Below are 25,348 nucleotides of genomic sequence, written 5' to 3' on the forward strand. Positions count from 1 at the left end.
TAAAGCTTTGTCAGTCGCATTTCCAGATGTCTGTGTAACTATGGCAGTCGTTCCACTCCCTACAGCTTTGTCCTTCAGTTGTGCACAAATTGAGCTGGATTATCAATACGGACCGATGATCAACCGGTGTAGCTGTAAAGAACAAACCTTGTTATGGTGAGGACAGGTGGATTTTGCAACTATCCTAAAATAAGTCTTCACAGAAAAGAATTGAGTTCATGTTTTAGTCTTTTATCCCCTCTCCTTCCCATGTTTTATGGTCCATGTAAATTGTCTGCTTGTTTTGCATGAAGTGTAGCAGAACTTGATCCTCGTGTATTTTGCTTGTGACAAAACATTATGTTGTTCTAGAGTAGCCTTATTTGTGGTACCTGGACAGGAGTAAAGAGGCTTTACTAAATCTCTTCTTTAGATGGGGGCTGTGGGATCCAGGGTGACTAGAAGAAAGCTAAGTAAATGGCAAAAAAAAAAAAAAAAAATCCCACAAATTTTTAAATGATAGTAACAATAGAAAGTCATATAAATGCCATTACAATTATACTTTGTGTCTCTGACAATCAAAATAGATTTTTTTGAAAATGACTTTGCTTTAGAATTTTTAAAGGTAAGACAATGTGCATCTCAAGTTACCATTTTAATCACTCTCAGTGAGTCATTCAGCCAGTATGTGCATCTCTGACGCACTTTTTGAAAACTTGTTCATCATTTGTATCTCGTTTCCTCCCACTACCACCAAGCTCCACCATGGCTCCTGTTGACTATGAAACACGTGCCTGTGTCATGTTTAGTGGGTGTCTGTTGAGTGGATGGATGGATGTGGTTAGTGCAGAGCAGTTTGTGAGGAATGGAAAGAATAGATGGAAGGAGACTTAAGATTCAGGAAGTAGTTCAGAAAATAGGATAAAGAACAGTCCTCATGCTGGGTTCTTTGAAGCATTACTTTAGAGTTCTTGGTATTGACTCTTGTCAACAAACAGGTTTTTAAATTTTAGCCTGTAAACCTGGGGTCATTCATTCTATGCTAAATGCAATTCGTAGGATCAGTCACTGAATGAATAACACAAAATAGAAGGTGAAGTGATAGTGTCCACATCTTCCTTTCTCTTCATTACTTTCTTTGCTCACTTGCTTTTTCTCCAGTCCCCAAGCTTTCAAAATGATTTCTTCCCTCAGCCACTTTGAACTAGCCACTTCCTCTTTTTTCACCAGCATTCTGCCTCCTTCTGAGGTGTCAGAACCACACAGGTAAGCAAGAGAGACAGAGTCCATCAGTGATGAGCCACCATGTATGTGAATTGGCTGAATACCTGAGGCACAGTGAGGTGAACTCATTTTGGAAACACCTGTGCTATTGCATCCAGTGAGGAACCAACCAGCAGCAGCAAACACCTCTCACTACTGCATGTCATGCACACACTTGGTACATGCACCCAACACAGCCTCCTCAGGGAACAGAGAGAATGAGACTTTTCAGGCTCCATTTGTTTAAGTGAACATTTATTATTCTTAGCTGACAGTTGCTTAACCGCAGATTTCTAACAACGCAACTTGGATAACCCTCCTGATTTCTTTTTTCTGTTCAGCAAAACAGAATGCATCCATTTAGAGATGACAGACGAAGTAAATCAATTGAAGAGAGAGAAGAGGAATATCAGAGAGTGAGGGAGAGAATATTTGCACATGATGTGAGTAGTTGTTTTAATTGCCTCTTTAGTGCACTCCTTCCATCAGCAGTAAGGCTTCCTCATTCCCCAGACAGCGAGGTGGCAGGAATAAAAAGCCTGGAGCCAAAGAACAAATCAAACCGAAGAAAACTAGAGGTGATTTTGGAAAAGGATCTGGTTCAGGGAAGTGATAGAAACCTAGCCAAGGGTTTGGGCATGTTCTTAGGACATGACTGGTGGGGACACATAGAGAGGTATGATTTTGGTCAGTGATACAGACCTTAAGTACAGAGAGCGGTTGTCAGATTTGAAGAAATGCCTTCACCTCCACATTAGCCAACAGATTACCTACCTAGGGTTGTTTTCTTTTTAATAACAACATTGTACAGGGGAAAGAATTACAAAGAAGAAAGAATCTGTTGATCTCACACACACATCCATATACAACGAGTGTTTTCTGGGTTCTTAGCAAATATGGACATTTCATTACACTAAAGTTAGATTGTTTCTCCTCAATTTCAAATCAGATCTGTGATCAGTTTGTCAAGGGAATAATCATAAAACAAATCCCAACAACAACAAAAAAGGTTGGAATTTTTTATCTTTACCCGCTATGGTCAAGATAAAATGCAATTAATTAAACATTAAAAGGTAAAAAAAAAAAAAATAGAGGCTGGATTTAAACGCAAGGAAAAGGGCAAGCAACTGCCATAGCGTTTTCATTCCATGCAATCATTTAGCAACCTCCTCAAATGATGTGGGTTCTTCACCCTGCCTAAGTAGAAGTGTGAGCTCCTTTGTAAGACTCCATGGCCAACGCTGCAAGCTTTGCTGAGTCTGGTGGAATATCTGATCTCCTGCTATGATCTGCTTCTGGAGGCCACACAAAGCCAGCCCAGAGAAGTAGGCTTCAGTGCTTGACTTGGAGGAAGACTGTTGTCCTGAAAGGTTTCAGGCCAAAGCCAGTTTCTCTGATCTTCCAGCTGGTGCTGGTTCCTTTAATATGAAAGTGCAGGGGAGATTCAACCTCCTCCACCACTGCACTTCTTTCACGTTTATATCCCGCCCCGCCACAACCCCCGCCACCTTTCCTGAACACACTGAAATAGAATTTTGATGATTGGATAATCCAGCTAAGAGCTCTGAAATTAGGAGAGTGAGAGAGTGAGGGAGATGGAAGTTACCATAGTTGGAGGTCTGGATGCAATTTTGGAAGACTCTGCATATGGGTAGGCTACTTAGACTTTTATTATGGTCAGAATTTTAGATAATGCAAAACACAGCCTGACATATGGTGGGCCTTTAATTGTGTTTGGTGGATACAAGAATGAAGTTATGAGAGGATCTATTCCAGTCATAATAGGATAAGGATGCCTACAGTGGCCTGGGAAGTAGCATTTGCCTGTCTGAAGACCTTCATAGAGCTTCATAGAGATAATTTTTTTTTTGAAAGCTAATTCATTTTTTATTCTTATTCTCTCTCTCCTGCTCTTTCTCCTCAAACACACACACACATGCACGAACACACACACACACACACACACACATACACATACATTTTCCCTCACCCTCTGGTCCTGGCAGGTCAAGTAATTTATGAATGAGTTATGTTGAAAAGAAAATACAAACCCCACCTAAAATGCACAAACAATATTATGCTCTTTTTAAAGTCGTGTCACATTGCTAGACACTTGACAGCTAGGTGACAGAAAGTCTGTCACTGATGCCTGTCTGTGATGAAGATGACGCCTGTGCTGCTTATTTCATTTGCCAACTCTTAGGTCCAAAGAGAGGTCACAGGGAGACAGGGTCTGCATGACTTTCTTTATACATTGCATTTCCCTACAACCTTGTTAACGAGATTAACAGCTGGGGATCTGGGTTGAACATTTTAGGCAAGTGTTGCTATTTGAAGCATCTGTGCCCACATGCTGTATCAACAGTTTTTAAAAAATAAAAGCACATGTAAATGTGAGAAAGCTTAAATGTCAAGCTATTGCCATAGCTTTTTTAATCCATGAAATCATTTGGCAACCTTCTTTAAAATGCTGTGGCTTCTTCTCTCTGTAGGAATGGAGGTGTGAGCCCCTTTGGTAGCCTCTCTAGTGGCCAGCTTTTCTGGCTTTACTAATTTGAGTGAGGACCAGCCTGTTTCTAGCATGCCTTTTAACTTGATATCGTAGGGCAGGGGTTTAAATTGGCATCAGATACCCAGACTATACTTATAGAAGGGCTTGAAGGATTCAATGAAATCCCAGACATCATTTGCAAATCATGTTCATGAACATGTGTGCATTTTTTAAAGAAATGGTCCCTATTATATATCATATTCTTACAAGTTTCCATAACCCTTAAAAGGTTAAGACCCTTTCTCTTAGAGGGCAAGAAACAACCAGTGTCTTTCTCTCTATCTGTATAGTTCTGCTAGAGATATGTATTCATACCACTGGTATTTTCTATGTGTTAGCTATTTATTGTCTTATAACAAAAAATTCCAAAATTTGGCAGCTGAAAACAAACAAAAAACACTCACAGTTTTTATGGGTCAGGAGTCTGGGAGTGGTTTAGCTGGGCGATTCTAGCTCAAAGTCTTACATGAGGTTGCAGTTAAGCTGTCAACTGAGGCTGCAGTCACCTGAAGGATTGATCAAGTGGTTATCTGCTTTCAAACTCTCTTACATGATTATTGGAAGGCCTCAATTCTTCACTGGCTATAGGCTGGAGATCTCAGTTCCTTACAATGTAGGCTTCGATAGGCTGTTTGGTGTCTTCATGACATGGCAACTAGCTTCCCCTGAGGAAAGTGATTTAAGAGAGAAAGAGAGAGAGAGCCTAAGATGGAAGCCACAGTCTTTTATAACCTAATCTTGGAAATGATATGTCTCCCCAGCTATGTTGTCTTGGACACTCAGATCCACCTTGGAACAATGTGGGAAGTACCACACAAGGTTGTGAATATCAAATGGCAGGGATCATTGGGGGTGACTGTTTAAAGAGACTATTACTATATCCTCTATTGACACAAACATAAAGCCAGCACACTTTAGGGGACCTTCATCTAGTACTTCCAGATCCCCAAATGATCATTATCAGTGCCCAAATGGCTGAGGCACAAGATCATTCTTTCATAAGATGATAATTACAGTATATTAAATCAATTAGAGAACAAATGCAAAGAATCCAGCATAAGGAAACTATGTTACAGAACTCTAATCTTTTTCATAGCTGGTCTTTAGTTTAGTTTCTTCATAATTTGAAGACAGAGCTAACAAAGCAGCTCTCCTTGGCAATTATTATTTAAGTAGTGGAGTTATTCAAACAGGTTCAAATATTGCTTAAATGTATTGTTTTACTACTTGAAGTAAAAGTAGAGAGTTCAGAAATACTTCCTAGTATTTACAATTTAGCAACAGTCAAATTTATTCTAATATCAGAGACATTCTTGAATAATGTCCAAATATATCTTGGTGTCTAAGGGGCGTGTGTTTGCGTGCATGGTGTGTGTGTATGTGTGTGACAGAGAGTGATTGAGACAGAGAGAGAGAGAGAGTACTTTTGTATGCAGGCACATAAAATATATGAGTTGCTTTGGGGATTTTCCAGAAACAAATTCAAATCCACTTTGAGAATTTTGACATCTTGAGATAAGACACATTTCTTCATTATTTGAGAACTAAATAGTTGTAAGTCAAAACAACAATTTAGAATTTAGTACCCAAATAATAAATGTATTTTTTGTAGTCAGTATATTTGAAATGTTCTTTATTCCTTTGGCAAAACTTTATATTTAGGCTTATTTTATGGTTAATTCTATGCAATGTAACTGACTTTGGAAAGGTTAAATTGATAAAGTAATACACTTGAGAAGGTATGTTTTGCCTGGAGGCTAATTTCTGAAGGATATTTGTGGATAAATAGGGATTCAGTGAAGAGTTCATCTGTGGTCCTCCTAGCATATGCTGGGACTCCTCTTCAGTGGGAATGGGTAATAAGGGCATGTGGTGCCACCAGAGTTGAGGGTGGGATGTGGGAGAGAACTCTATAACCCATTAAGCAAAATCATTTTTCTTCTTTTAAAAAGAAGCAAGCCTTTTATATCCAAAAATGCATATAAGTGACAGCTTTGAATGTTGCACTTAATTACTGTGACAATTTTATCTTTCTCTGCTATTAAAATTTGCAAGTTATTAATACTACTTTTAAAAAAGTTTATTTTCATCAGCTACTGAATCACAGCCCATAACCATATCTATCTTATTTATGAAAATGTAGTTGAGGGGATAATGAGATAATTTTTAAGAAACTTTCCAAAGAAATCAGAAACATACTGGAGATGTTATTGGGCAAGGTATTTTTTATTTAAAAAAAAAATTTCGAGACAGGATCTCTGTTGCTTGGAGTACAGTGGCATGATCTCGGCTCACTGCAACCTCTAGCTCCTGGGCTCAAGTGATTCTCTCACCTCAGTCTACCAATAGCTGGAACCACAGGTGTGCACCACCATGCCCTGCTAATTTTTGTATTTTTTGTAAAGACAGGGTTTCGCCATGTTGCCCAGGTTGGTCTCGAACTCCTGAGCTCAGGCGATCTGCCTGCCTTGGCCTCCCAAAGTGCTGAGATTATAAGTGTGAGCCACCACTTTGGCATGGGCAAGGTATCTTTGACTTACTTGTATCTTACTTTTTAATACAGAGTTTGGGGTTCTTAACTTTTCCCCTGATGCTATTACATTGAGTCTGAAGAGGTCACTATGTCTTTAATTAACTCCTTCAGAGAAATAGAGTCTCAATAATTCCAATATCCAGACAAAACATTATAAACACAATCAACTGGTTTCCAATTATGAGAGCTGAAAAGTGGCAACGTATAAACTCATAATGTATATCTGAGCTAACCTCACTTTCTTTTACATACCTTACTTGACTCCAGCCAATAGTAAAACCAAATTAAAGGAAATAAAAGAAGTCAGGACATTTAGTGTACTGTAAAGAGCCCTTCATAGGAATGCCAATGGCACATCATTTTTCCTTGTTTCCCTTTCATATATAAACGTCAAGATTTTTAAAAAGGTATTTTCCAAAAAGCTTTATCTTTTAATTGTCTCTTTTTGCTTTTTCTTAAATGAGGTTTTTGCACACTTGAAATTCAGGATGCATGTTAAGTGCAGAAAGGTTAAAGCATAAACTATTCTAGAGACACCTTCACTGAAATGCTCATAACACTGAGGAAACCCCATGTCTAAATCTAGCCCTTTGACTTAATGGAAGGAAATTATTTCTCTAGCAAAATGAAAATAGAAACCAATATTCTGCTTGCCTCTCAGAAGTGGTTACATTAGCAGAATCTTTTAAGTCAATAATTGGTTATTGAAAGGTTATTATTACTTCTTTAGCTTTATTTTATCTTAAAATTGACCTGTTAAGTTTCTGTTTATCCCTTTAACAGGTCATTTATTCATCATTTGGAAAATCTACATATATAGCAGGATGTGTATTTATTTATGTTTAGAAACTCAAGTACTTTGGAAATGGTTTTGTGTTACTTCCTAAATACAGTCACCCTATTATAGGATCACACCACCATATCTTGTCTAGACTTCTCTTTTCTATTTGTTTAAATTTAATTTGATCCACCTTTCCTCAGCATGTAATAGTAATGGAATTTTATCCTCCCTACATTGTGCATAAACACAAGATAGAAGAGAAATGAATGTTCGGTGAATAGAAGCTAAGAAGAAAGTCATTGATTTTCTATGTGAAAAACTGGGAAATATTAGATGGAGCTTGATTTTTTTTAATTAGCTTGTCTTCTGGCCTTCCCCTCTTACTTAAGATTAATAATTGATGGCATTTCTTCAATTTTGAGAGTCTTGCAGTCAATCTCTTTATTTCGTGAGAGTTTATCATCACCAGGTAATAATTTCAGGATTGTAGCTTTATGGCTCTCCCATTCTTAGGTGGATCGTATGGAGTTTGCATGCTCTGCTTTGATTTGAACCCTTTCCCTTGGCTTTTGTTGGTTGGTGGCTGCAACTCTGCAGCTCCAGAAGAAACCACTAGCTCAGAATCCGACGGCCACACGTTTCTCCAGCGGTTTCATTCACATTTCTCTTCTTCCGACCTCCATGCCGAACAGACTAAACCTAAAATCCGGAGACGCCCTGAAGGAAAAATACCCTATGCGGCATGAGAATTGCTTACTTTTCTAATCCTAACCTACCTTTTTCCTTTTTTATTTCTATCTTTTGTACCTATTTTTCTTAATTCTTTTCCCCTATGAGGGGCAAATTAGTTTTAAAATCAGGCAAGTATTTGGGATCCCTCAGCATATCCAGAACGTCTGATCCAATGCCTTTTTTTATTTTTCAGTCAGTTTGCTCCCAGGAAAGCCTTTTTGTGGAAAACAGGTAAAATAAAATTTACTTTTCCATGTCTTTAGAGGAACAACGTCTGTCATGTGTGTCCTGTATATTCATAAATATATATCCCATATATAAGTGTGTGCTTGAATATATGTATTAGCAAATACATATATCTATGCGTACACACATATATATTCACACGTGTATGTTATTTAACACATCTAAAAATTATTTAATTTGGAAAAAATTTTCCCTCAGTTAATTCCAAACAGAATTGTAAAAATTTTTCTCATTTAAAGTCTCAATTTCTGGTCCTTGCAAAGGTAAACTTCCTATTACCTTCACCAGGCATTAAGAATAATAAATATTGAGACATCACAGGAACTTGCAGTTTCATTGGCTTATTTAGCAGTCCGCTGGAAGCATGCATATATTTGGTATTGTTGGCCACTTCCTGTGCCCTATTTATAGCTATACAAGTAACAATAGGAATAATATTCTTTCCAGTTTTTTTATTCTAAACAATCTATTCATCTTCATAAAAGACTTGACCTTGAAAATCTTATCTAAACTGGCCTAGATTTAGCAGTGTACCTGGCATAGGAGTTAGTAGGGGGAGGTAGTTGTAAAATAAATGGGTTATAACATTTAAAGAAAATCTTGGAGATAAGAGCAAAATTTTTCAAACTTAATATATACGCTTCAAAAATCATTCTAAATTGACATATATATTAAAATATCCCATTGATTTAATTGCAGATACTCAGGGCAAATTAAGGAATCCACATTAACTGCACTAATCACATTTAAGAGGCATCAAAATGGGCAACTTGATTGGAAAATATGGTGTCTATAAATAAAGTGGTGGTTAATTTTATTTCAGGGGTTTGCTTAATGGGTATTCCTATACCATTGATTAAATGGATACTGATTAAATGCCAGTACTCAGAGAAATTTAAACTGGGCATTAAAGATGATTGGCTTAAAAAATTCCATCATTCATATTTGCAGTTGGAAATCTTCAAGTAAGGTGACTAAACCCCTTAATAGAATAATCTCTTTTAGAAGAGGAGATAAAATTGAGAAACACATAAAAGGGATTCACAGAAAACTTCAAAGTCCATATATATTTAGACAAATATTCCCTGTTTACATTAAAACCAATCATCTATAAGCATTGACATCTTGCAGGTGATTCTAAAGGATTCCAAAAATACTCTATCTTTGCCAAAAAGATTAAGTGAGCATTTACAATTCAGATTCATGGGAAACCTTATCCTCTAGTCTCCTAGCCAATGATTTTCACTATCTTCCTCCCTAATCTTATCCATTTACATTTGAGTATCCCTTATATTATATTGGATTATATTCAACGTTACAATAATTGGTCACATATATATGTATTGCATATGTTAACAGGTCTTGATGGTCCTGGAAACCAAAAATCGAATTAAGTGACTTCCCTCCAAAAATAAATACATTTCTTGGATACCGACCTCTGGAATGCCAGTATTTCATTATCCCAAAATATAAAGAATAGTTTTAATATATTACTCTAAAAAACACTACTAATATATGTAATTAAATCTCTATTATATCTATATCAATCTCTTTTCTCCTTTTCTATTCCCTCTACTTCCTCTTTCCTTCCTTTCCCCTTGCCTAGCATCAATGTCTTAATCCTAGGGTAGAGATCTTAATCCTATCAAACTGCCATTAATTTATTATGGCAAAATTCAATATTGTGTAAATAAATCTTTGTATGGGATTGATTTGTGCTATAGTAGAGTACACATCCATTTAACACAAGGCATTTAGTACCCTTAGGTTTTATATCATACAAATCATGTTTTTCATTTCCAGTAGGCTCTTGGAAGACAGTAACATATGCAATGAGACCTATAAGAAAAGACAGCTCTTTCGGTTGGTATGGTTTACTTTCTTAAACTGTGTTTTTTTCAGATTATGTGGTAGAATCAATGTTAAATATTAGTGTACTTGTGTAAAATATATCTGTTTATTTTTAAAAGTCCAGTTATTTCTTTGTAAATCTTATTACATAGCTAGTATGGAAGTCATACTGAGTAGTATGAGATATGCGACTGGCAATCTATCACTTTGTCTGCAATTCATTAGGGTTCTTCTAGTTTTCTGCTTTTCCGGGGCTAACTTTGGTAGCACACTGTTTTAATTTTCCCAAATTCACTTTAGTAAATTACTCTGAGTTAAATTTTCCCTGACAGATTGCAATTGTACGTACATTCTCAACACTGGAAAATAAATCAATGATAGCCCTATTTGGGTAACTAACTTTTAATTTTATCTGTTATAATATTTCAAACAGCATGTTTTCAAGGGTGAATTTTATTTCTAAAGAAAGATATGAGGTTCCTTCCAATTATAATGATCTACTTAAATTAAAATCTCTGTGGGCTAAGGGGAAAGGATGATAATTTTTTTTTAAGTTCTATACTAGACTAGAAGCTCTATGAAAGCAGAGGGACCATACCCATTTTCTCACTGCTCTATTCAATGTATATCTGACATTGACATCCATTGTAGAGCAAAGTGTACACGGTACTATAAGTATACTCAGTATCCACTATATATATTTAATGTGTTAATGTGTTTACGAATGTTAGGATTTACCTCCATTGTAGGAATTATTACAAGAACAACAACAACAAAAACTCTTACCCGCTTGAAAGAAAATACTAAGAAAAGTAGATGAATGTTGAAAGAGTGCGTTTTTGCAATAAGTCTGGACTTTAGAACTCATTATGAGTAAAGTTAATTTATCCTATACTTTGATTGAAACAAAAAACAGAAGCTTCTTTTTGGACTTCCCTCACTTTTCTAGATTGAACTATGAAGTTTATGAAATCTTCCTTATGTATCATTAGACAATGAATTTTCTTTTTCACACTTGAAGATTTAAGAACATAACTTTGCACTTCTTTTGAAAACTCAGAGAAAAGCTAAAATTTACCATTACTCCTGTGCTCACACACTATGACCTAGTTTGTTTAGGCCAATATAGATAAAACATGGGTTCTTGTCCCCTAAAGGCCAATTAGTTTTACATAATCCCAAATCTGTCCCCAAGCTAGATCTACCATATACTCAGGTTAGCCATCCCAAATATGGATTTCATCACTCACCCAAATCACCAAGCACAGAAACTCAGAAAGGTAACTTAGCACAAAGTCATTCACACAATTGTAAAAGCAATTCAAGATGTACATCATCCTTAACCTGTGCAAAAAAGATACATTTAGACATGAAAAATAAATATTTTCAGTTGTGTTAATCAGCACAGAAGCAGAGCTTAAAAGATATGCTTTATAACTACCTTGGGATGAAATTCTACTTACTTACAAGAGGGCCAGCTCCAATGACCAGATAACTCATTACTACCGTCTTCCTGGATTCCAGTAGGCGAGGACCAAGACTGGGCTTAGGAGAGAAGGGAAGACACCTGTGCATGTGGTTTTCTACAATGCCTATGATCCCACACCCAAACAGATTTGGAATTCAATACGGGACCTCACTTCACCGCTGTGAAGATGAAAGTGCAGTATAAAATAGAGACGTACAAAATATATTTTAATGTATAAATACCTAGGAATCATAAATTAGAATTAAACATTATTTTTGAATCTCATTAATGCTAACTCCCTAAAGCAGCAACTTAAATTTTCATTTTTAAATGCACAGATTATGGCTTAGGACAGTGATTTGAGCTAGTGAGGTACAGGCAGAGAAGTTAAAGAAATCTTAGGTTGCCTTATTGAGCAGGCGATGTGGCATAAGTCTAAAGGAGCTTCTCATAGCTCTAAAAAAAAGCTCTACAAGGGAGAAGGGTATAGACTAAAACACACTAAATTGAACCCAGAAATAGTGGTGACTGCCTTCTTTACCCAAAAGGCTCAATCACACGGGCATTTACAGGAAGTCTGGATTCCTGCCATGGAAGTGCAGAGTTCATGGCTAAAGAGATAATTGAAGCAGAATTAGTAATGAGAACAAGGGATCACCCTCATATGGAGAGCTTCCATCTCATGCATCTTGTACTCTGAGGCTAAGCACCACTCCCAAATCATCAAGCCAGTGTTTTTCTATAATACATATTTTAAATTAGCTGCAAATGAGATTATTGTCACATTTCTGGTGCATTCACAGTTGCTAAATAATGATTTTGCTAGAGTTTGTAAAAGACAGTTTGACATAATCATGATTATGGGAGAAGAATGAAGTTGAATTTGGAGATTTAAAGAGAAGACAATCAGAAATGGAACACCAAGCCATTGAAAAGGCTATTCATTTCTCCACTCTATCTCGCATGGCTTTCTTGAATTTCAAAGGAGTTTAAGAGGTAAAGCCACCTGGTCATTGGTGAAGGTCTGGTCGTTCATACCTACAACTTGGTTTTCATCAAGTGGTTCTTATTTCTAAAACCAGTCATCCCTGTGGTACTGAGAACAGAGAGAATGTTTGTAAAATACTAATAGAGGATGGCAGGGCACTGAGTATTTTCATCTAACCTTCCACTCGAAAGTGCTTTTTGTTTTGTGAAAATTCTGTACCTCTTCCTCCCTTTGCTTTACAAAGTTCCTGTCACAAATCAATTATTTCATTTTTATTTCTTGGATCCATTTACCTTCTTATGTTTGGCTGAAATAAAAGAAAAAGTTGAGTGAGTAAATTTAAAGCAACACTTAAATTTTTCTTTGTAGTCTGTACAATTTTGTCAGTGAGTATTTCAATCACATGTGTGCACTTCAAACATCTCAACAGCACATTATTGTCTTTAAAATATTTTTCAATGAAGCTACCAATGACATCTGAGAGATTTGAATCAAGGCTTAAATATGCCACATTGCGAATATGAATTAGGTGTTATATTTACTGATCGAGATTTATATTCCCTTTACTTATTTATAATCCATTAAAATCTTAAGGTATTTTACTGATGCATTATTTTTATCTTCAAAGAAATCTTTGAATTTATTAACAAAGTTATGCTTTAGACAGATTGGAAACCAATGAAAGTGCAAATTTCATCAATTTTCTCTATAAAGCACATGTAATTTTGCATATTTCTGAGAGATACTCTAAAGTCTTCAAACTTCACTTCTGACTATTGGATCTCTTCCTTTTTCTATTTGAAGTTTGAACAATTGTGTTCTTTCACCTGAGGAGCTTTTTTTGTTATTTCCATTGTTCCCCTTGGAAAGTTTTGTGTCAGTGTATAGTGTTTACACTGTTGTTATTTTCAAAAGTTTTTCTACATGAAAAGAATTAAAGGGTTCTTTCCTCTGACCATGAAGGTTAAACTCTGGGCAAAATTCTTATCATAGGTTAATAGAGTAATTTCCGTGATTTCTACACTATCTGTCAAAGCCTTGGTGATTTCAGATGTGTATCTCATAAAGCTGGAATATGAATTAACAGCTTCTCTGGATCTGTGTGCATTTTTCCATTGACAATTATTTTGTGCTAAAGAGAGAGAAAAAGTCTCCTTTGGTGGGAGTTACTTTTAGAATCATTGAAGATCACAATTGCTTCTGAACATTAATTAATTATTGATTTGAGTCAGGAGAACTTATCCCCCTACTCTCTTTGCAAGAAAAATTAACAATTACATTTTATACCATGTCTTTCTAGTTGTTTCTCCTTCACCGACAGAGGGATCATGTGACATTTCTAGGTTTGGTTTTTCTGTTAGTAACCTGTGTGTTATGTGTGATGTTATCTGTCTATACATCATCAAAGTATTTGTAACACTGGGAGGCAACTGGTTTAATGAAAAGGGTTGGTAGGAAGGGTCTTGTGTGGATGACCGTCCAAGGAAAGCCTTGCTCTGTGCCTACCCACACCATTCACGTAAGGTAATCCTGTCCCTGTGCATCTTTCTGGTGGTCATACTCCAGGGGCAACAGAGATGGCTCGGGGAGAACATCCGGGAGTCGACAGAGCAGCTCAGAAAATGAACTCAAGTGGTCTGACCACCAAAGGGCCTGGAGCAGCACAGACTCCGACAGTTCCAACCGCAATCTAAAGCCCGCCATGACCAAGACGGCGAGTTTTGGGGGCATCACGGTGCTGACCAGGGGTGACAGCACTTCCAGTACCAGGAGTACCGGGAAGCTGTCCAAAGCAGGTAGTTAGTACTGAATGTGTTTATGTCCTGTGGTATTTTTTGGATTCTACACAAGCCATATGGTCACCATTCCCTCTGACTTTCAGTTGACTGATAATGATGATATTAATCACAGGGATAGCTGGAAAGAAGGTACAATTTAAATAGGCTACTGCCTCTTTCCAGTTATGTGCCTAGGTCAAGTTATTAACCTCTCCAAGCTTCAGTTTTCTCATCTACAAAATGTAGGTTATGTAATGCTATTCAAACCCAGCTCAGTAGACTTAGTGTTTGTGTATTTAAGTACTTAAGTTTACTTACCTAATTTAAATTTACTCAGTAAACTTAAGTTTAAATTGCATTATTTATATAAAAATGATTACCGTGGCACCTGCATTACAGTAACTACCTAGCAAAAGTTTGCTATTGCTTTTAAATTTAATAATATTAATTATTCCTTAAAAACACACTGTACAATAATTATAATATTAATAGCTTTTGTTCTTGCATTGGAAGGCTGTTAGTACGATCCTGGGCCTGTTTTTTTTAACCATCCTGTGCTTCTGTTTTCTTCACTTGATAAATAGAAATAATAATAGTACCTATATTGTAGAAATATTATGAAGACTAAAAGAGTCAGTATACACAAGGCAACTTGAATAATGTCTGACAAGTTATAAGCTCCCAATAAACTCTATCCTTATTCATTTTTATTATTGCCATTTAATATTTGCACCCCTGCTTTGCAGATAAGACAGGTGAGTGTCAGAAAGGTTTAGAATTTCCAAGTTACCAGGTGCTTGTATCTTTTTTTCCAAGCGAAGCAAATAACGTGATTCTGAAGTAGGTTGTTCAAGTTTGCATGAACAGTCTTTGGAAGGTGAGTGATAATGAGAGATCTAGGAGAGCCATTAACTTGAAACAACTTTAAACTGATGGAAACATACACCACGATGCTTACATGAGTCTGCAAAATGCCCTCATGGTCTGCCATTTCTAGTTCTTCTGTCTCCCAAAGATTATTCTCTATTGTTTTTGAATTATTTCCGAATGTTCACAATTAAAATACTTCCTAAAATCTCAGGAAGGTGACAAATGACCGTTCACTGGCACTCCATGAGCTGAAGTTTGTGATTTTAGTATGTAATTGTTTTTGCTTTGTTTTGGTTCTGTCCTAGAAAATCAAATACCCTGACACTCTCTTGGGTGGGGGGGTTGAGAGTTGTGATTCCGTCGTATGCTCTGGGTGACAGATTGTACAGGTGGAGCATTCAGGATCCTGAAGTGACAGGTGAGTGGGAGGCCAAGGCAGGAGTGGGATGAAGAATGGAGAACCCCAGTTAGAGTTTAGACACGGGCTGCCCTGGACTGTGGATATTTTCCCAATTAAACTTTACACTTATGTTAGGTCCTAGGGGTTCCCCACCTCCATGCAAAATCTGGGTTCATTTGCTGATGATTTAACATAATTAGGTTGTTGACAAATTCCTCCTAAAAATTATCACACATTTTTCTATATAAGGAGAAAGATAACAGCATTTAGTTACAGTCACTACATAATACACACACCCTGATTCTCAGAAAGATTCAGATGGGTTCACACTGCCTCTCTGCAATTTTTATTCACTAATTGGTGAGTTCTTGATTTCTTACTCTAATTAATTGCTCTCATATTCCACTATTGTAGCAACTGAAGTAAAGAAAATCCACTGTGGTACACTTGAGCTCTTGTAAACTAAGATAGGTTTAATAGTTTTAAATTTCCTTAAGATGCGAAAACCAAGTACTTTAAATGGTGCACTTAAAAATTCCAGCACACCAAGAGAGCTCTTAAAATTTTTAAATTAATAGTCATTCTCCATGCACCAACCCCCAATCACTTCCAAAGCAAAGCTCTTTGGAAACATTTAAAACACTTCAAAAATGTTAAAATGCCATGTTCTCTGAAGAATGATTAGAGATTGTAAGTGCTTCAGATTTTTTGTTCTTTTAATCTAAGTGTCTCCATTTGAAAACTTGTCAAAGTGCAGGCATGGAAAGGGAATAAAAACTTAAAGAAGATCAAGGTAGGATGTCAAAACAAACTTACAATTTCCCAAGATGGATTTATGAAGCAAAGCTGTCAGTTTTGCTGTCATGGAGCTTCAGAAGAGCACCAGTTTTCAGTTTTCTACCTAATTGTTCACAGTGGAATTGCAAACTTTTTTATGACCTTTTAGAAACCAAGTCTGGAGTTGTGACATTTAAGTTACTCTTCTTCTCTTCTGAGAACATAGATTCTAGCTTTAAATAGATAATAATGAGACTTTTTCCATGTTGGAAACACGTTTTCCTACATTTTGGAAGAAAGCATATTACCGAAGTATGAATGTACAAGCACATTCTCTTGAGGCCTGAGCTGTCCACCAGATGCCCAGCATACATTTCTGGAGGCAGATGATGTGATTGTATCCTCCTTACCGAAAGCACTTGAATGATACCTGTGCGGCAACCTCAGCTGTTTTTTGTTAACAGCAATGTGGTTGAGAAATAAGAGTATGACATCTGTTGCTTACCACATTGGCCTAGCTATATTGTCACTATTGTTCCCCAATCTGGATCTTCAAAGCAGGGTTTCTTAACTTTAGCTCCATCAGAATCACCCAAAGGATTGGTTAAATCCCAGATTGCAACACTCACCCACAGAGTTTCTGAGCCTGAAGGTCTAGGATGGGGCCTGAGAATTTGCATTTCCAACAAGTTCCCAGTTGATGCCGATGCTGCTTGCCTGGGAACCACACTTCAAAAACAACTGCTCTAGAGAAATGAAATGTTCTTTTTTTGTTTGTTTTAATGATTTTAGGTGGTCTGGCTTGTTGTTTTCTGGATGCAGGGCTATTCCTGCTATTGTCACATCCTTGCCTACATCCTGGAGTATTTTTTGATCCAGTGCAAGACACCCCGTGTTTCTACCACTTCCTTTTCTTTGTCTTTATCTTTATTACTACATTAATACATCCTGGACATTCTCTTCCTTCTTGTAATTTTGGAAGCTTTAGATTATTCTACTGAACACTGACCCCCTGAATCTGGAAATATTTTCTTGAATTATATGATTCAGAAATAAAACTTGTATGATTTGTGGTCCTCGTAAAAGAAAAAATGCAGAAGATATTGCAGGCAAAAGAGAATTTATTCATTATTATTGCAACAGGGATCAAGACTATGATCTTTCTCTTTAGAGAGAGAACTGAGCCCCACTGAATCAAAAAGCAGGAGAGTCTTCAAGCACTGGGGTGAGCTAGTGGCAAAATTTTGGAGGACATTATAGAGGAAATTGGGGGATGTGATTAGGCTATATGTGCTTGCTAATTGGTGCTGTGGAAGTTAGGCTCGTATCCTCCCACAGAAATTGAGAGATAGGGGCTCTATTTTTCATGACGATTAGATTTCAAACGGATGGCTCCCAGGTACTTAAGAAGGACCTTCATGGATTGTAAAAGTGGCTAGAGGCTAGGAGATTTACATCTCAAAGGGGCATAAATGCTGTAAGGATAGGGAGGTGAGGAGACTCTAGTCTAGAAGAAACCAATGAAAAGTTTGGTCAAGCTGAGGGGAACATTAAGGTCATCTTCCTTACCATTGCTCACCATTTAGTCTGGTACCTTATATTTTACAAAAGGGTATGTTGAGGGCTAAAGTAGCCAGTTCCTGAAGAAAGCACAGCTAGTAAGTGGCAGAACTGGAATTAAAACCCAGTATCCTTCCTCCATGGGAATGTTTCCTCTGCTCCAAGGAAATCTGCCTATGTCCTTCCCCTTCTGCCCTGTCCTTTCCTGGTTTTTCATTGTGTTTTGCCTTGTGATCTCCTTTTCTATCTTTTGTCATGTTTCCCAGTTTCTGTTTTTCTCTTGAGAGTTCACCTGAGTCTCTCACCCAGCCACTCGGATATCTTCTTTTTTGTCCTCCCTGTGTCTACCCATTAGGGTTCAGCTTCAGTTTCTGAGCTTTCCGCTGTGAGTAGCGTGGAATTTTCATCTAGTATCTCCTAGAACTTCGCACAGGCTTGGTCAGGGCCCTGGCCCCCCTCTGGGCCTTGCTTAAATGATAAGAAGATGAACATGACCTGTAGGCTTAGAGAACCATCTGTGGAGTCAAGTTGCCTGGGTTTGAGCGCAGATTCTACCACACACTGAGCTTTGGGAAATTTATTTAACATATCTGAAGATCAGTTCTCATCTTCAAAGTGAGGCTGCTGTAAAAATTAGCTCAGACAACTCATGTAGAGAAAGTAGCACAGTGCTTGTCACATAGGCATACTGTATAAATATTTATCATGGTTATCATTAAACCTCTGAAAAAAGGAAACCAGAAATACTTTTCACTCTCAGGCATTCTAAATCTTAAAAGTTCTCAAATGTCAATTTCATTTTTAAAAAAATCTTTGAACACTTCTAATCCTGTGCCTTTTACTAGCATTTGTGTTTTATCACAGAACAACACCGGCTATGTGTGGAATATGGCTCTCCCTGGCCTTGGTGATTGATATTCAAAGCCAATCAGAATGGCCAGTTACTAAATCCTGGCTGTATGTTGATTGCTGAGTCATCCTTTTGAAGAGGTTTGACTTTATTTTCATCTTTGCACATGCAGAGAATTTAAGCCAAATTTAGGTTTCCTTCCTTTCACCTGTGAAATCAAATCATTTACATAGTCTTCTCGTTTCTCCTGTTGACGCTGTTTCTTTTCCCCCAGGTAAGGGAAGGGTATACTATTGTAAATCAGTGATTAATGGCCATCCTTCTAAAGCCAAAATTAAATTACTCTTTGGATTGGATTGTGACACTTCAGTCTGTCTGCATCAACCCATCCTTCCTAACACACACACCCATGCCATCACTAGCTTACAGTTCACATCTGAGTTAGGACGTGCTCCCTTGGCCCCAACTATTTTTCGGTGCCTAGCCCCTCAATCTGGAGATGAGCTGACTCATGTTTGTATAACATTAAATCCCTGGGTACAGGAGGTTTTGTTGAATTATTTATGTTGTTGCTGTTGACTCTAGTGTCAAATGTGTAACGTAGCATCAAATTACACATAGCAGGTCCATAAACACACACTACAGTCTGCACTGGGAATATGACCACAGAGTCATAATTTCAGTGATACAGCCTCAAAACTATTATTAGCATTTTCAATATTGTTTTTACATTTTTTACTTTTTCTCCCCATGCCTTATTCAGAGCCCCATCAGCACTCTAAACCACTTCAATGGAGCATCCTGAATTGACATAAAACTATCGTTAGTAATAAGCAAGTCATGGGGAAAGCAGAGAAGATGCCCAACTGAGAACACTTGTGACAGGTCATGGTATATGCATATGTACAATTTCAAGAGGTAATGTGGGGTCGTGGTTAAAGCTTGAGCTACAGATCAGTCTGCATAGACCAAATTCCAGCTCTGCCATTATCTAGCTATATGAGCTGACCTGAGTTACCTAACTTCCTTATGCGTCAGTTTCCCTATCTGTAGAGACAGTATTAGTTATTATTTAAGTGTTTATTCAAGTGCTTACACATACTAAGTTGTCAATAAATATTATCGTTCTCCTAAAAATTATCATGCTTTCCAATTGCCCCTCTTCTCTGCACTTACATATTATGTTCCTGTCACTTATTTTAAAAGAACTCCAGTTTAATTTAAGGGCATATTTTAGAATCTTGAAAAGAGTGTTAGTGATGGATTATTTATTTTGACTTTAACGATACATAAGAACATATTTTTAATAACATAATTAATGGTGTAGGCTGATGATTTAATCAACTTCGTGTACTACATTCTTGCAACCTATGATATTACCCAAGTAATCTATTAGTTTGAATTTGCAGTAATATAAATTTTACTTAGTGCATTTTCTCTTGGCTGCTCTGGTTAATACCTAGTGCCCAGGAGAGCTGTGGTTAAGGATACTAGGGCTGCTTGTCTCTTGCTGTAGTGAAATGCCAGTGAGTGCCCAGTGGATATATTGGGATATGTTTCTACTTTTGTCCATAATGGTGAGACAGAAGAGATTGTTAGATTCACCTTAGGGGCTTCTGCACACTGTTCCTGTTACCCATGCGTTTGAAAATTCGGAATCCATAAACATCACAATTATTTTACTATTCTGTGTCATCTAAAGGATATTCAGTCTTTATAAGGCCAAGCCCTCTTTGGTCCACCTTTTAGCCATATTAATAAGACTTCTTCAAATACGTAAAATTCAGTACAATATCATTAACACTTAAATATATTACATTAATAATAATACCCACCATCTATTTGATTCCTTGCTTTTCTTTCTTTCTCTCTTTCTCTCCTTCTCTCCTTCTCGCTTTCTCTCTTTCTCTCTCTCTTTCTTTCTTTCTTTTTGATGGAGTCTTGCTCTGTCACCCAGGCTGGAGTGAAGTGGCACCATCTCAGCTCACTGCAACCCCCGCCTCCCAGGTTCAAGCGACTCTCTTGCCTCAGCCTCCTGAGTAGCTGGGACTACAGGCGCATGCTACCACGCCTGGCTAATTTTTTGTGTTTTTAGTAGAGATGGGGTTTCGCCATGTTGGCCAGGCGGGTCTCGATCTCCTGCCCTTGTGATCCACCCGCCTCAGCCTCCCAAAGTGCTGGGATTACAGGCGTGAGCCACCGCACCTGGCCCGTCTTTTTTGGTTGTTTGTTTAAATCGTTAATATCTGAAGTTTCAGCTTTACACACAAAAACAATAACATTCAATGGTTTAAAGTTGCCCCTGGTCAGATGGTTAGAAAAAGTCAGAGTCCTGATTCATCTGTCTCTGCCTGACACTCAATCACATTCTCCTAAACCATGCCACTCCTTAAAAGAGATCCTATTTGATTTTGAAATGTGTTTGCTCTTATACACTATGCTCCCAGGTCTTCTACTCACACATGAAGGTAACAGATTATTTATGACTAGGCCCCTTCAGACTTCAGCTGTGTAGGTGTCAGAGAACCAGTACTTCAGAACCATGCACACAAACTTCATATCTCAAGGCTCTTCCTTAAGGTGCAGTATCTTTCACCTCCATCCCAGTCATTCTATTCATATTATTTCAGCTTAGTAAGACATTTCCATGGTACTAATTACTTGGGGATATACGACGGAGTTTTCAGGTACTGAGTTCAGAGCTTTAGGGTACCCTTTACCAGTTTATCACCCTAGTAGTTTGTGAAAAGGCTGAGAGAGAAAGTTCTCATTCTTAATTCTTCTTTTCCCAGAAAATTGACACATCTGAAAAATATGTAGCAAATATTTCAATAAAATATGAGGCCAAAATATGGGAGGGGCATTAGTTAATCTCGTCCTACAGCATGAGTCTCGAATTCTTTAATAATGCGTCACAGAAAAGTGAGCAGTTAGACTCAGATTGGTGCTTTCTCTCATCTCTGTATGTTGAATGATTTCTTGATTGTATCCCTATGCCAGGTTCTGAGTCTTCCAGCAGTGCAGGCTCCTCAGGATCGCTGTCCCGCACCCATCCACCTCTCCAGAGCACACCTCTAGTCTCAGGCGTGGCAGCTGGCTCTCCAGGCTGTGTGCCTTATCCAGAGAATGGAATAGGGGGCCAGGTTGCTCCCAGCAGCACCAGCTACATCCTCCTTCCACTTGAAGCTGCAACAGGCATCCCGCCTGGAAGCATCCTTCTTAATCCACACACAGGTGAGTTACTACCTGCTTTATCAGGGATACAAGGCTTTCAGAAGTTTGTTCTTACGTTTGATCTTATGAATTTGCTAGCAGGTATTCTGAAAATTCCTGAACAGGAAAGCTAGTTGCATGAACTGTTATGAAGCATTTTTGTTTAGAAAGAGCAGATTTATAGCAGTATCTATACCTCCATATTTATATCTTCCTATCAATATTTATATTGATTTGTAGATATAGATACTTCCAGAAGCATCCACTTTTCTTTTTTCTTTTACTACGATGTCTCTCATGCATGCTTAAGAGCTAAGATGAGAGAAAATGGTGTGATGAGTTGGGATATAGTAATTAAAACTTTGTGTTTCTCAGTCTAAATCCCCAATTAGCTTGTATTATGTCAAAAGGGTTTTTGCATCCAAGGATATTTCTGGAATTGAAGTATCAATTGAGATATATAGTGACCATTAACTCTAGAAGTTGCTTTTTAACCTTAGAACTTCAGCCAGCTCCTATGAAAGGAATAAGAAACAGTGGTGGTGAAGAGAATACAGAGAGAAAATTCTTGTGTATTTTAGAAATGTCAGGCTTACGCTGATTTTGTTGGGTTTTAGAAAATTGTTCATGATTATAGTTTCTTCCACGATGAATGGCCATTGGTTCTTTAATTTTGCATTTTTCTAGTGGGTCAGTTAACTTCCACATTGATTTCAAAAGACTGAGGGCTTTGAGATTCTCACATCAGCAAAAGAACTCGGGAACATCTGCTTATATGCGGGGAAAACTTCTCAACCTGGGGCATTTTTGTCTGTCGCCAAAGCCATTTGGCATTATCTGGAGACATTTTGATTATCATGATCTGGGGAGAACAGGGCTGCTATTGGCACCCAGTAGGTAGAGTACAGAAATGCTGCTAAACAGCCCCCAACGCCTAGGACAGACTTCCACAGCAGAAGATTATCTGGAACAAAATGTCGGTGGTACCATGGCTGAAAATCCCTGGCTTACAAAGCTTGACATTGACTAGTCACTTCTTAGGACGTCTTTATTAGGGACCGGCAATAAATGGAGTTGTCTTGAAAGAGATCTGAAGTTTGGTTTAGATCATTCCAGACTATTTCTTCAATTAGCTAAACTCGAAAATGCAAAACTGGGTAAGTATCTCATAAAAATGATCTGACTCAATCTTCTCACAAATGTAGTGCTACTAGTAATTAGGAAATTCAGAGAAACATGAGAACTGTAGTAAAATAGTTACTTGAATAATTGCCACATTTTCATAAAACATATGGCACATTCCCAAGTCATGGTGTTTGATTGAGACATATTGAAAATGCTATAAGCTTGAGGGAAGAAAGGCATAATCATTTCATTGAAAACCGTTTGAAAGCTTCAGATTAGATACTTCTAAGGAGGATTTTTAGATTGGTTGTATTTTATCTGGATTATTGTAAGCACTATAAAGAAAATTAAAAGAAAACCAGGATCATATTCTTTACTTTGGACACAAATCAAAGTACTGTCTGACTTTGTTGGCTGAAATTCTTTCACTTTTAATTGAGATAGAGGGCTTGCAGAAAAAAAAACAGTTTAACCACTTGTTTTGAGTGGTTTGTTTTAAGCAAAATTACAGAGTGTTTTGTAAAAGCTCAACAGAGTATTTTTAGGGTACAATGCAGGAATATTATTTCTAATGATAGCATAGTTGTGCATGTGTATGTGTATATTATCATCTATAATCTTGTTTACAGAAAAAAGAAACAGAATATTGTTTGATGCCAAGTCCCAATTCTTATTCATTGGACCGAGTCGTTTAGAGCTGTTATCAAAATATCTCTTTTGTAAAAGGATCCCAACTAAGCAAAAGGATTTAATAACACTGTTGAACAGCTTCTCCATACATATTTTTCTGATCCGACAAATGCTAGATTTAAAGTATCCTAAACCAAAAGGAAATGTATGCATATATTGTATACTATTTTTGAGTAGTGAGATGCAAGGTGAATTGTATTTCCTCTTTTCTAGAATATATTTATTCTGTAAATTGAAAATATGCACATGTATGTGTATGTACATATATGTATTATATATAATGCATGTTATATGTATAAGTGTATCTGTAGTATATGTATGTGTGTGTATGTACATGTATCTACCTATCCAATTTCTTATATGACTTTTACTGTTGAAACTAAAGGTTAGCCTCCTCTGGGCGGGAACTCATCTCCTTTTTCTGTCATTGCTGTGAATCTAGAAACTACACCTCTCACCCTTTTTAAAGTACCTTTCTGCCAAGTACACAACAGAAACACTTGGGTGTTAGGAACCAAGATCATACGACTATTTTGCTTCTCATTTGAACTGCTTTTGGGCTCATTTCCTTGTTACCACCACACTTTCAAGCTCCTGTGCAGAGGAGTCATACTTAGTTATTTTATTTTATTTGTCGCTTGCCCAGAATGGATAAAAAAGTCTCAGGCACTGTGCCAGTGCTCAATAATTACATCATTATTGCAGGAATATCTCCTACCCATTATATATGTGGGATGGATAACGGAGCAGGTTTTCAGCTAATGTCATATATTTGGAATGTGGTTCATGTGCAAAATTATAATTGATAAAACATCTGTTTTAAACAAGAATAAGACAAGTAATAATTTAAAAATACTAAGGTATCTGCCAATCATGTGCCTACTAAATGAAACGAAAATGAAACTTCCTCTGTCAGCACAATTGACTTGGCTCTTACTAAGTACTAAATAGTTGGCACACTGAAATCAACCCACTCACATATACCCTTGCGGTTTCCCCCAATATAACCATAACTTTTCATTTTGTCTGGCCTCAGACTCAACTTTCAACAGGCTCATTTCTAACTTAGGACCTCTTGCCTGTTCTTTCTTTGCTTTTCAGGCATCTGGATGAGTGAGGTGTCACAGAGGCTGTTTTTCAAAATTTTCCCTGTATAACATTTTCATTCTTGCAAGGCAAGCCTGGAATCTTGGGTTTGGTCTTCCTCTGGTTGTCTTGGACCCAGCCTCCTTTTGGAAATTTTTAGCAGAAAGCTCAGCTTTATGGGCTATTTTACTCCAACTCAGTGCAATCCAGAAATGCCAACAGGCATTGGCATCCCTCAAAAACTTGTTAATGTTCATATATGTTATTTTGATATTTTACTTGGCCGTTATCTGGTGCAAGTTCAAGACTGTGTTATGTAAGGTCATGTCATTTGCAGGGACTTCACTTTGGGGAGCCTTTTAGAGCTGTTGTCTTTCAGATGCTTCTGATGGACTTCTATAACTCTATACTTTTATTTTTATCAGGACTTCTAGCATCTATTAATCCAAACTTCTTACACTTTTTTTATTAGATGAATCATGAATTTTGTGTTCTGTCTATAAATGTATCTTTGCAAGGTCTAAGTTAATCCTTGTCTACCCGTAATCAGTAGCTCCCTTGTAATTTGACTATCACCTTCTAAAGACTAGGAAAAGAAAATCTCTTT

The 25,348-nt window shown here is 37.3% G+C and overlaps 1 protein-coding gene across 37 annotated transcripts in view; it reads left to right on the forward strand.

Annotated features, from left to right (window-relative positions):
- ARPP21 (cAMP regulated phosphoprotein 21) overlaps nucleotides 1–25,348 on the forward strand; it is a 156,707-nt gene that overhangs the window by 69,907 nt on the left and 61,452 nt on the right. For 13 of the 37 annotated variants that reach the window (XR_004182342.1, XM_017956018.2, XM_017956017.3 and 10 more), the window contains 5 exons: nucleotides 1,584–1,685; nucleotides 8,033–8,070; nucleotides 9,889–9,948; nucleotides 13,959–14,191; nucleotides 21,628–21,861. Coding sequence is in view for 29 of the 37 variants with exons in the window: in XM_017956018.2 (XP_017811507.1) it covers nucleotides 1,584–1,685; nucleotides 8,033–8,070; nucleotides 9,889–9,948; nucleotides 13,959–14,191; nucleotides 21,628–21,861 (667 nt within the window). In the remaining 8 variants the exon portion in view is untranslated. Of the gene's footprint in view, nucleotides 1–65; nucleotides 8,080–9,888; nucleotides 9,949–13,958; nucleotides 14,192–21,627; nucleotides 21,862–25,348 lie in introns of those variants that run through there. The other 24 variants (XM_021934954.2, XM_031663841.1, XM_031663849.1 and 21 more) reach the window with 19 other exon arrangements.

This window comes from Papio anubis, chromosome 2, assembly GCF_008728515.1.
Source record: "Papio anubis isolate 15944 chromosome 2, Panubis1.0, whole genome shotgun sequence".
NCBI classification, from domain to species: domain Eukaryota; kingdom Metazoa; phylum Chordata; class Mammalia; order Primates; family Cercopithecidae; genus Papio; species Papio anubis.